Raw genomic sequence first — 13595 nt, 5'->3', positions numbered from 1 at the left:
TTTTTCCGGGGAACGTCGACAGAGACACGGAGGTCATAAACGATTTCGGAGACTACAGTGGCCCCGTTAGTGCGCGTTTCATCAAAATCCACCCTCGAAAATGGCATGGGTACATCTCTATGCGGGCAAAAATCGTAACAGGTTTGAACTGTTTAATGACAATAGTCTATGGTAGCATTACGTGTCAGCATTTTGTTTCGTCTGATAAATATACCTTAACAATAAACGTAAATACGTCCACGATGTTGCAAATATAACATAAAACGTCGTTTTGTATGCATGACAGGGTCCTTGTGTAGGGGTATATGTCATCATTTCCGTGTCAATATCACGGCCGAAAGAAAGACCGTCACGTCTTGTGGTCAAATGCAACGTTTTTTGGGTCAATACGTCACGTATCTAGGCCATACGTCATGCATGGCAAAACATACGGATACGTGACGTACAGGTCGTTCTGCAATCTCCGTGTCAAAATTACATACGGCAAAAGCGTCACGTTTTGAGATCTATACGTCACGTATTTTGTGCTATACGTCACGTGTGACAGGACAACGTTACGCATGGCAAAGAGCACGGATATCCATGTGGCTCTGCAAGTTTCGTGCCTAAATTATGTACGTTGAAATCGATACATGTTTAGGCGTATACGTCACAGTTTGTGGCACCGATACGTCACGTATGCCAGTTAATACGTCACGTGTGTCAACTTATCTCACTCATTGCTTGGTTCTTGCACCATAATTTCGATTGTCAAGCAAAAGTGCATGCAATTAATATAATAACCTTATTTCTGGTGGAATAGGCAGGCATGAAACGTGAACATGGATTAGGGTCAGATATCACTCCAATGTGTACGGGACTCAGCTGTGGTTATTTATCCCAATTTTTTAGCACCATATTTTCTTTTATTCTAAAAACGTGCTAGTCACATTGACATGGGATATTTGTTAAAAAGCATGCCATCCCATTTTTTTACTAAAAGGTATATTATGCAATCTCTTTTTAGTGAAAAAATGGGATAACACCCCTGCCATCCCATTTTTTTACTAAAAGGTATATAATTCAAAAACCTTTTAGTGAAAAAATGGGATAACACCCCGTTCATTCAACCATTAGCTCGCAGTGACCGGTCACCAGTCACCAGTCACCAGTTGGGGACGGAACTATATCTTCGGGGGGGGGGATCTGGTGCGTTGGGGGGGTGAAAAGAAAATTGGCACATTTTAATACAGCACCGAAAAACGCATGCTTCAGCTTTGTCAATTTGGCACGAAAAATTCACCATGTACGGGACCTCGTACGCGTCATCGTCACTGTGTATTTGAGGCAATGCCCAGGGGCAATGCCACATCTCTGTCCTAACCGACGCGGGACAGCGATGACAGGCGCTGATAGCTGACCGTGGACAATTATGGGGGAGGAGGCATCTGAAATTTCCCGCACAAAAGCTCCTTTTCGTGATTACCAGTTGTTTGGCAAAGGTGAGTGAGTATCTGTAAATGAAGTATAGAATGCTTGTTTGATATAATATCGTTTTGATCTGTCTGTCGTACCTCGCCAAAGAGTCACTGCCTTATACTATGTATAGCCTTCCTTATAGCCTGTGTACCATCCTACATGTATTTGTATGCCGGGGGTCACTCGTCACACTCGCTAATCACTAACAAGTGTAATGCCATTGTTTTGTTTTTTGGTGGTGTACAGGGGGGTCAGAAGTCATGATCTCAGTGTTTCCATGGATCGCACTTATTTTCGCTGGTAAAATATTAAATTTTTGGACTAGATGGACAATTTGGAAGTTGGACTACCCTGTCAATACGAGTTTGCAATAGTTGAACACTCAAGTAGGTGATTTTTGACAGCTGAATTCTTGTATTTTTAACATATCATCCAATGGAGGCTGGTATTAGTGTCCTGTCCCCGACAAGCGGGCGCTCCAAGGGCTGTCTGACGTTTTGACTACGAAGACTTTTAAAATCGCCCACAACGAAAAAGGGCTTGCAGGCCCTGGCCTTATTTGAGATTTGCTGAGTGATATTAAATACCAAGGTACAATCCACAAAATAATTAAACACCGACATAAAGTGGCCTGCGGTTACGTTTTAATGCCCTCTTTATTTGGCCCTCTACGGAGATCTAGCGAACTGCAGACGTCTCACCCCAGAAGATCGGCCGGGGCGGAGTTAAAAATGACCAAACACAAAGATAGACGGAATCCCTTATTTTCTCGCCTTAGTTTTGGCCGCTATTGGTGGGCGAAGATCATAGCTAATTATGTTTATTTTGATTTACTAAAAGGCGTTAGATTATAGCGTTTTGGGGTGGCGGTATTACTCCGCCAAGAGTGATGCGATACCTGCACGCGCAGGGTGTTTTTGTTTAAGACGGATTTGTATAACATTGAGGTGGTAGATAACAATGACCCGACCCAACCCAACTGGCGACCGGTCACTGCGAGCTAATGGTAACCATATGGTTGAATGAACAGGGTGTTATCCCATTTTTTTACTAATAGGTGTTCGTGCTATATTCTTATTAGTAAAAAAATGGGATGGCAGGGGTGTTATCCCATTTTTTTACTAATAAGGATGCTGTTAAAACTTAATAGTAAAAAAATGGGATGGCAGGGGTGTTATCCCATTTTTTCACTAAAAGGTTTTTGGATTATATTCCTTTTAGTAAAAAAATGGGATGGCAGGGGTGTTATCCCATTTTTTCACTAAAAAGTGATTGGATTAAATTCCTTTTAGTAAAAAAATGGGATGGCAGGGGTGTTATCCCATTTTTTCACTAAAAAGTGATTGGATTAAATTCCTTTTAGTAAAAAAATGGGATGGCAGGGGTGTTATCCCATTTTTTCACTAAAAGGTGATTGTGTTATACATATACTAGCAAAAAAATAAACAAATTAATAAAAATACAATTATCCCAAGAAAAACGTTTAGCACGTTTTTTACATTAAAATACATTACGGTGCTAAATAATTGGGATAAATAATCAGATCTCATACTATTACAGAATATAATAAGAAAGATCTTTATTGTACATTTTTGCTCATTGCGAACTAAGTAAAGGTCATCACGGCAAATAGCGATGGTAGACTAAATTATATCTATAGTAAAAGTACATATGTACAGGTTCTGCTTCTTCTCGCTTCTTATAGAGCTAGGAGCTTATAGTACGAGGATTATCGAGTTTCATGAGAAATGTGAATTTTTCTTTTCTATCTAAAAATCTGAAACTAGGGAAATAATCTTGTATAGCAGCTCATATGGTCACTGAGACTGACGGCGTTTCCTGTTCCATGTTCCAGACACCAGCGCGTTCACGTCCCTGGAAGTCCACGTGCGACTCCGAAGAGTCCTGTGGCGGTACATCCTGACTGCCTACCTCCCGTCCACCGTCGTGGTTTCCGCCTCTTATCTACAGACATGGCTGTCGCCCACACAGGCCGCCATTTCTCCCAGGATCGTTCTCGGTGTCATGTCAGTACTGACGATGATCAAACAGATGGGGAAGACTGCACGCATGCCTTGGGTTAGTATCTTTAAACCTGCGAAACGTTGCAAGTAGCATCCACTACTTTCGTCAGTGACTATCGGTCTTGAAACGTCGGTTTTCAAAATCTATCTAGTTGCTTGAGTACCTGTATTCTCATTACCTAAATATCGAACCTTTGTCTACGTATCATTGAACCTGCGACTCTGAGCCATTTATATCGTTGATGTCATTGAAGTCATCGTGAAGAATGATTTTTTTTCTGTACATGTTCGCCAGTGTAATGTATCATAAATTGTTCCAGAAGTAGATAGATGTTAACGACATGATTTCTTATGTACTATTGTGCCTAGCACACAACTTAGAATGCTCCTAGAGTCACGTAGGTCCTTTTTGTAGCTCTCATTGAAAATATCAATTTGATGTATAAATGTGTGATAAGTACTAAGTATTAAAAGCAACAGAACTATCGCAATAACACCTGGCATATACGTTTACACACCATTGCCAAACTAAAACAGAAATCACAAAAGCTCTTTTGTTTGATAGGTTGATGAACCAAGGGCAATTGACATCTGGATGTTGGGGTGTCTTTCCTTTGTGATTGTGGTACTTCTGGTGACGGCTGTGGCACACTTTCTCTCCTTGTCCATTCAAGAAAAGGTATGAGCTGACACATAAGAGATTTGTCCATTCCTTCATAAACATCCATGCCCATCACTTAAGCTCTATTACCAGAAACTCTCATTCTAATAAGCAAGGGCATTATTTATCTGTGTATAATGTCCTTGAAATAAGTAAAGCGTTTTGTGAACAGTAGCTAGAAGACACAGCCAAATGACGGCCATTGAAATATACGACGTCGTATTAAATTCTTTCCTTCAGGAGAAGAAAGAAATCCGCGCAGAGAAGCTGGAGAGAGAACGGAACCTTCCTGTCCAAATCCCCCGGCCCGGACTGAAGGATCCCTCGGGGTGGACTCACAGGCCGCCCGAACACCACACGTACAAGGTCGCGGTACCCGAGGAGCCGGTATCCATTCCTCGAGCACGGCTGAGCAAGCCTGCCAGTCTTAGGTGGCACCAACTGGCTGACAAAGAGTGGGTGATTGTGATCAAAGAGACTGTCGCTGATCTCAAGAATAAAGAGGACAACGTCTGGAAGTCGCGAGACCACGCCGACAGTCCGACCGTGTCGTACACCCCTCCCACGATGACGTCACACACCATGTACACAAACGTCCCGGCTTTTGACGCCAGAACCGTCGGGCCCAGTGCAGCCGAACGGGCCGACAGCATGGCGGGAAAAACAGACCGATATGCCAGGGCCATACTACCCGCCATTTTTCTCATATTCAACATAGGGTACTGGAGCTTTTATCAATATTAAAAGGCAAGAAATATTAGCAATTGCAAACACCTGGCTCTATGTATTTGCCAGGTGATGAACTATGTATTTTTCCAACAAATATTGTATTTTTATCAGTGTTTTTATAGTGTATTGGTGTTTTTATCAGTTGTAAATGTTGAGATGTTTTAGTTATGTATTTCTTAATGAACGGGAGATACATATTAACGAGATACTAGCCTTATCAATGTTACATCTTAATTACAGGATGATATTAGGGAACGTAGGTGGAACTTTATTTAGCATTGCAATATTGATGGTATCATTTATATTATGAGTTCAGAACTGCAATCACTAAAATCTTTTTCTCCACCACTTATACAAATAGTATCCATCTACTGGTCATGGTTTAAATAGCAATGTTTGACATCAGCATTTCAGTGTGAGTGTGGTAAAACAGTTAATCCAAGGCCATGTCTTATTTTCAACCCGAATGACTATTTTAGAACAACTATCCAGACTGTCAAAGTTAAAGATTTGAAATAAAGTTTGAAATAAATTTTCAAATAACTGATAGTCGTTCTTCTCTACCGTCCTGTTTATTTAGCACAGAAGGTTCTCATGTGTAATGTTATTTGTTGTATTTAAAAAAAGAAATGATGTAGTCGCACTCTACAGGCATATGAATGAATGAATGAACTTTATTTTTCTGCTGAACAGTTGTACATGGTACAATGTATGGCAACAATGACAATGTGATCAATACAATCAAATGTCGTAAACACTGTAACTGTAGATATGTAGATACAATATGAGCGTAAGCGGCGTTTGACATGATGTGCGTTAGGCGTTGCTATCTGTTACAATACTTTCTGTCTTTTCTAATGCACTGCATATATATTGGCCTAAGTGCATATGGCTGAAGTGAATTTCTCATTCATGAATATTTAATGAGGCCACGCTGTAAAACAAGTAATATAATAAAGCGGACGTACAGGATAATATACGTGAGTGTGAGTAGAATCATCTTCTATAGTATACTTATTACAGTGATCACAGACACAATTGACTGATGATCACTATATATTGTAATAAATGTGGGACATTACCAGAGTTTCATTGGTTTCATCCAATGTAATAGAGTTCCTGTGAAGACAGGACAAAGGACAAAATGATTACTTCCATCAAATCAAGACTTGCTGTCAGAAACAATATTCTCTTTATGCATGGTCGCGCAAATGTTTACAAGCATTTTAGCGGGTGACAGAATGTTCACGCCCTTTTTGTTGCCTTTGTTGATGTGTTGACATGTCATATATAAGCTGCTTCAACCTTACCAAACTTTACATACGGTAGATGCTTATGAAGTACAGTTGACGGTTTACGAACTAAAGCTACGCTGGAAAAATGCATATGATTCTATATATTCTTGTGGCATCGATGTTAGTGATTCTGCAGAACAGAGCTGTTTATGGTGGTAGGTGGCATAACCTTGTACATTCTGAATAACACTTATCATGTCGTAGTGTGCTATGAAAATTGTAGTACAGATAGATTTAACCGTAAGATTCGTTATAACCAATGAGAAATGACTAAGGATATTCGTCTTTGTATTTCGTTTGTATCGAAATCGTGGTCACATCATTTTCGTTTGCATATTATGTTTACCCCAGGATGACTTGGTTTTGTCACTAATGCTCCTAATAGGTAAACAGCAGGCTCTTTTGTCTAAGAGTATCAATGTGATATGAATGCATTTTTCCACATTGTTTGCAGTATAAGTGCGCCTTTTGAAATACTGCTTTTTTAAAGATATGCTGTCACATTGTGCCACTTCTGTGTCAAAACATAATCTCAGAAGACACCTTTAGTAAATGGAGATGATTTTGGTAGACTATGGGGTTTCTTGTGTGTTAACCGATGGTATCTTTCGTTACACACGTAGCATTCACTATACTGCTTCATATACAGTAAATGAAGTCATTTTTTAGTACGCTGTTGCGTTTCTTGTGTAAAACGTTGGTACCTTTTGTTCCACACGTAGCGTTCACTACTGCCCCGGAGACAGCGGCGGCCTGTGAGGGGGGAACCTTGGAGCTGTCCTGTGACCCGGGATGGACGCTTCTGATCGACGCCGCCAACTACGGCCGCACGTCCTTTACCCACAGCACCTGCGGCAATTTCGGAAGCGACAGTTGTGTAACAGCCAGTAGTCTGTCGATGGTGAGGAGTGAATGTGAGGGGGTACAGATGTGCACCGTGGGGGCAAGCAACGGGTTATTCGGGGACCCCTGTCCCGGAATCGGCAAGTACCTGGAGGCAACATACCGCTGCGAAGGTTGGCCCTTTTTTTATTCAAACTTGTTGTTAGACAAGACGTGATGACGGCACACTCAAGTTTTTTTCAACTTATATTAATGCCGCCATCAACACAGGGGACAATACAATACTCAATTTCACCTGAGTTAAGTGAGGAAAGTCGTGTAAAGTGCCTTTCCCAAGGGCACAAGATCGGTGGCATGTCAGGACTCGAACCCGGGATCTCTTGGTTCTGAGTCGAGCACTGTGTCGCTACGCAACACAACCCCGCAAGATTGGCACTTGTAGCTATCTTTTTTTCTCTCCATTGTATACTTTTTTTTTACAAAAACTTTCTTCGACAAAACAACAGAAATAAACAAAGACAACAACAAAATAAGAGTACACACACACTAAAATACATAATACATACAATCCATATTTGAAACTCCCCCCCATTTGCTGTAGTGTCTGGTTGAATTATTTTGTTTTCTTGTAATATTTTCTTCCATGGATCTGACATGGTTGACAAATGAAACAAAATCATACGGAAAAATAAATGTGAACTGACGATTTTTGAAGACGTATATACTTTACCCCGTAATATTATAAGATAACATATATTTGGCACCGATTCTCTAAGGTCCCCCAACAGAACGTTGGTACACTCGGTATACTATACTAATCCATGGTATACTTTGTATTGTAGTGATCATTGTATTTCATGGGCCCAGACCTTGTAACAATTATATCCTCATTCACTAGGGGATGTCCTCTGTCACGAAACATCCATTATGTACCATTATCATTATTATATGATAATTTAGCGCTTTCTTTTTCTGAATGGGAGTAAGGTCATGATTTGTATAGCATTATAAACTACATCCATTCATGCACATAGGTTTGGCCTTGGCTACTAGTGTTCTTCTTTTCTTACATGTCACATAATTTCGTTTTCATTTCAAGCGACATCTGGTAGTTTGCCATACATTGTACCCTGCACAAACGTCGAACATGATAAGTTTCTAAATTTATATAGAAAAAAATATTTCTTATGAAATTAGACACACCAAGGACATTATCCTTTTGTATAATGTCCTTGGACACACCATGGATTGTAAGCTTCATATATTTTAATATATCTAGAAATGACGTAAGAAGTGAGAAGAAGTTGAAATTGTACATAGTAGTTAGTAGGTTGGGAAGTAGAACCCATCAGTATTTATAGTGAGGTCACCTGTACTTAGCTTGTAAGAGCATAAATGTACAATAAAGGTCTTTATTTCGTTCATTCAATAAAGTTCATTCATTCGTTGATAACCGTTACCAACATGCCATAAACAGTATGCGTTTATCACCAACGAATCTGCCAATTTTGTAGCCTAGATAGAGTCGAGGACGAGGTACATTTTACTATAGATTGTCCTTTATATAACAGTGATAGTTATACAACACCCATAATTTTCGGCCATGTTTTAAGTAACCCCACTTCGGATACTTAACAAGTAAAGAAAAAAAAATATATTCCTTTTAGCCTTTGATAATCAAATCTAACTAATCATACAGCCTCATACAATCACTAAGAAGCGAGAGGAAGTTGAAAAGGCTAGAATACATTAGAAGTTTATCTATACATGCAACAGTAATATGTATATGTATTTGTATATGTATATATGCATATGATTGTGACCTGTGCTTAGCCCAGTGGGGCAAAAATGGACAATAAAGGTCTTCGAATCCATTCATTTATCAACAACTGCTTGTCATTTGCTCAGGTAACCCCTGCACTACTCCGCCCAGCTACCCCGATAGTTACCCCTCTAGCTGCATGGACCAGCCCATCTACCAAGCCGGACACATCTGTACCTTCACCTGCCCGGACGGGTTCACTCAGTCCGCGGGGGACGCCGACAAACTGTGCGAGAACGGCAGATGGGTGGGGGACGACTTAGTGTGCGACGGTATGTACATCGATCATTTTACTTCACGGTCTACCGGTAAATGGCCAAGTGGGTGTTCAGCTTGCAATCGGTAGGTCATGAGATTGATCCCAGAGGTCGACCGAGTCATACCAAAGACCTTTGATAAATACTGCTTTCTCTAGGTCTGCTTAGCACTCAGTATTTGGAAAAGAGTATGGGAGTTAAACACACACCACTACCAGTGGCCTAGTTGCCTCTGGTATAGTCATTGTACTACTGTGTGACCCAAGGGCTCTTGAATAGGAGATGGGCGCCGCCATTAATCATAACTGCAATTACGATATTGTATACGTTTACAGGACTGAGGTTTTGATAACAAATGTATACGTACATGCATGAAAAGGCCTTTTTATAAAAGTCCAACAAAGCAGAACAAAATACTAGTAGATAATATAAGTCCGTGTCTTGTTTTACTTGAGTGTTTTTACTAAAAGGCTTTGTTAGTTTCTACCAGATGTTATTTCGTAAAGGCTGATGGTGAGAAATACTCTTGAAAATACGAATCTTTCCTTGTTCCAGACATCGATGAGTGCGGGATGAATAATGGAGACTGTGCCGAGGTCTGTACCAACTCCGCCGGTTCCTACATCTGTTCCTGCTATGGAGGACTGCCCATGGACAACGGCACATGTCTTGGTAGACATAGAAAGCCACGATAACATAAAACAAACAAGAACACAAAACAACAACAAAATCCGACTCTCCGTATAACTTCGGAGGATAGCATTCATCTAATTTTAGACCTCATCATTTTCAGACCTTCTTTCAACAAGATTCAAAGGAACGTATACTTTCAGAATTCTTAACATCTACATACATTGTACTTGCGTTGATAGTAGAATACATAATCAGTATGCATACCTGACATATTTTGTCTGCTGAAACTTAATTAATATTCAGGAATTTGGAAGAAATTCTCTCGCTATGTGTTATCTACCTTTACGTAATCTATGACAACAGAAAACTAAAAAAAACCGACAATTTCTCTGGAGCAAATGCATCATATTTCACCACATCTCCCTCACATTAAATTGGACCATTCAAAGCTCACACATGTGCAAAAGTAGAACATTCCAAAATAACCCCAAAAGCGAACTATTTGCCAAGTAATTCAAGTTTCGAATGGAGCCTTCCTAATTTGGCCGCAATTGAAAGAAAGATAAAGAAAAGAATATATTTCATCCATAATTATATTATGGATTGAATTCTCGTAAGTTGTCTACCTGTGTATCCCACCCAGCCTGCCTTGCCGGAGACACAGACGGCACCTATGAATATGTGTGGGAACTGCAGCCTGTTACCTTCCCGTACATCGTCATGGCACAAACGGACGGTCCCGTTCACCTGGCCCTGTCTGCTGAAGCCGGGAATGTTGACCAGGCGTACGAGATCGTCATCCGGGGTTGGAGTATGGATGGGAGCGTCATCCGCCGCAGTGTGGAGGGTCCAGACCTGGTCTCTGCCGACACTACAGGTAAGGCCACACCGACGAAATTCTATGGATGACATCCACGCGCGCATTGATTTTCGCCTGAAAAAAAAAGATCACGTCCTCCGAGGCTCTGGCCTGACTCTAGGCCCAGCCTCCTTCGCAGTCTTGTTGGGCGTCGTCGTTATTTTTTTCTCTGAGCGACGCGAGTAATATGCGGCTGCGAGGGACGATTTGCTGCCGAGGGAGTTTTTGCCGCGGAGAGAAGGATTCGCGCTCCGGAGGCTAGTGTCGAATCATTTTATTTCAAAATCATATCATATGAACCCCAATAACTAACTAATATTAATCATATATCAAAAATCAAACGAAATCTGTCAAACCCACCGCGCCGTGACTTACAACTGTGAGCCGTCATCAAAAAGCTAAAAGACGACCAAAAACAGTACCTTCCTGCAGAGGGATATGTCCTTCCCAGAGGCACATGCAGTAAAGATAAAAAGAGCAGACGTCTGTCTAGATTACATTATTAGTCCCTGGCCTGGTCCCTGGGTAGCAATAACATCGTAGGACTACGAATGTTACATGCAGTGACATAAGCAGTGTGCTATAGTAAAATCGGCTGTATTTTCAACTTTGGTGAATAATCTCATACTATTACAATTGTATTGCCCCAACTGCCTATTAGGAATGCTAGCTCAAGGCGCCTACAGCGCGTTCTGGATCTACTGGTGGCCGAACGGAACCATCGCAGTCCGGCTACACGGGGAGACCCTGCCCTTCCTACAGTGGACGGACCCCGAACCTCGGCCGGTCAGCTACATCGGGTATACCATGGATCAGCTCCCGGGGCTGTGGAAGTTCTGCCGAGGTACGTTAATGATTGTTAAAGGAAATTTAGAAATGTAACAAGAAAGGTAACATTTGCAAATGTATAATGTTAACATTTACATGGTCTAGCCCAGCAAACTACTGCACTGTTTAGCTTACTCAAAGTCAAATACATTCATTTGTATGATGAGCAGCCTCTCCGCCTCTGTTCTGCTCCATAATGTAAACCAACACCTCAAGGTGTTGCTACAGCAACCGTTACCATGGTGACAGACATCTGGTCCAGGCCATTGAGTTTACTTGTTTGGAGAAGAATAGGAAGAAGAAACTGTGCAAAACAATATATTTTCCTTCTGCTATCAAACATAGTAACTGTAGAAGCTTTGCGCAGCTTCGTGGGAACGTTTAAATAATTATAAACATATCGAATGCTATTGAATTTTTTGACACAGAAAAATGCATGTCAAACATCATTTATGAACTTCAAAATGCATATAATTTAATATACCATTGGTTTTATCTTCTTACAAGTAAATGGAGACTGGAGTGAGTGGGGCAGCTTTAGCGCCTGTGACGCGAAGTGTGGGTACGGAACCATGGAGCGGACCCGGACTTGTGACAACCCGCCGCCGGTAGAGTATCTAGGCGGGACCTGCATAGGGTCGACCGGGATGTCTGTACTGTGTTACGTCTCGGGCACATGTCCAGGTACGATACCACTCGTTTCTTTCTTTGTATGTACAGTAGGAGGGCATGGTGTCTTCAACACACCTAGTCCCTCATCCTGAGTTGGTCGCCAGAAGGGGGCGGGGTATAATCTCCAAGCAGGTCTTTTGGTGGCTGCTAAGACAGTATGGAATTGGCCAGTCTGTATCCGTTTACCAGTTACTATTTTGCCACCAAAGTAATGGTACTGGGTGATACTGTATTGGAGGCCACCAAAAGATCTGCTTGGAGATTAGGTGGGGTATACATCGAGATTTTTTTTTTAACTTTTCCGTGTCCGCCACGGCACTTTATTCTCTCGACATGTATGTTACAAATAATATATCAGCATATACGCTTAATAAATTAATGAAGTACATAAGTCTTGCGAACATAAAACATATTTTTACATCGAGATTGTCATGCCTATCTTGCAAGTCGTGGAGTTATTAATTGATTTACTCTCTTGTAGGAATGTATGGGAACAGTGTTTCATAAGTTTAGTCATGTAATAATGATCTTTTTTCTATCACCACAGAGAGTGACACTTCAATACCGGTAAGTATGAGAATTTTAATCTAATATCCTTAATTACGTCGGTGAAGGTTGTATCTTTAATTCCAAAATCATATACAATTGCGAGAGTAACTGTGTTTTGGTGAATATTAAAGGGTTAATGCACTGCCCCGAGGTGTATATGGTGTCATAACTGCATGAGCAGCTGCTATAACCACCGAATAAACCACCGTGTGAGCGAAGCGAACGAGGTGGTTTATGAGGTGGTTATGGCAGCTGCTCATGCAGTTATGACACCATATACAACGAGGAAAAGGCAGTGCATTAAAATTATTATCATATAGCCTATCCAAACTGTCAATCAACACAATTCCTGTTTGAAATACAACAGCTTTAATATATATACATACATAAAAATACATTCGAATATATTATACGCTTTAAAACAAATATGGATAATTTCATTTAATGCAAATTGTAGTTTAAATGAAGCTAAACAAAAAAGTTTATTGGACAGAAAAATGCTACAAAGGTTTACAGAAAGAGTCGCATGCCCCTATACCCTATAACATAATGGTATCAGCCATAACACGACATGTGCTGTTATTCCGCCATAACAACACATGTGCTGTTATCGGGAAATAACAGCACGGGTATCCGGGCCTCTGATTGGTCCACGCCGTCCGGCTATATGATAATCTTAATTATCATATAGCCGGGTGGCGTAGACCAATCAGAGGCCTCCGTTACCCGTGCTTTATTCTCCGATAAACCATGGCTCAGCCGTGCGTTATTCTCCATAAACCATGGGTGAAACCATAATGATATAGGGGTACACAGCTCTTTCTGTTAATATTCATAGCAGTTTCCTGGTCAGACAAAATTATGTTTTTTTAAGCTTCATATAAACTAAAATGTGTGTGAGTATGAAATGTATATGTAAATAGATAGAATTTGAACGGGAGAGCAAAAACCATACTTATTTTGAC

The 13595-nt window shown here is 40.8% G+C and overlaps 1 protein-coding gene across 1 annotated transcript in view; it reads left to right on the top strand.

The window, feature by feature from the left end:
- Positions 1-12635, top strand: part of LOC109482841 — a 24918-nt gene extending 12283 nt beyond the window's left edge. Inside the window, exons 12-20 of the mRNA XM_019785683.1 lie at positions 3314-3537; positions 4384-4792; positions 6890-7183; positions 8919-9104; positions 9645-9761; positions 10366-10599; positions 11243-11425; positions 11917-12058; positions 12629-12635. Coding sequence (XP_019641242.1) covers positions 3314-3537; positions 4384-4792; positions 6890-7183; positions 8919-9104; positions 9645-9761; positions 10366-10599; positions 11243-11425; positions 11917-12058; positions 12629-12635 — 1796 coding nt within the window. The remainder of the gene's footprint in view (positions 1-3313; positions 3538-4383; positions 4793-6889; positions 7184-8918; positions 9105-9644; positions 9762-10365; positions 10600-11242; positions 11426-11916; positions 12059-12628) is intronic.
- The last annotated feature ends 960 nt before the right edge of the window (positions 12636-13595 follow it).

This window comes from Branchiostoma belcheri, unplaced genomic scaffold (assembly GCF_001625305.1).
Source record: "Branchiostoma belcheri isolate BF01 breed outbred unplaced genomic scaffold, Haploidv18h27 scaffold61, whole genome shotgun sequence".
Taxonomy (NCBI): Eukaryota; Metazoa; Chordata; class Leptocardii; order Amphioxiformes; family Branchiostomatidae; genus Branchiostoma; species Branchiostoma belcheri.
Note: the sequence above shows the minus strand (reverse complement) of the source record. Positions and strands in the feature narration are given on the sequence as shown.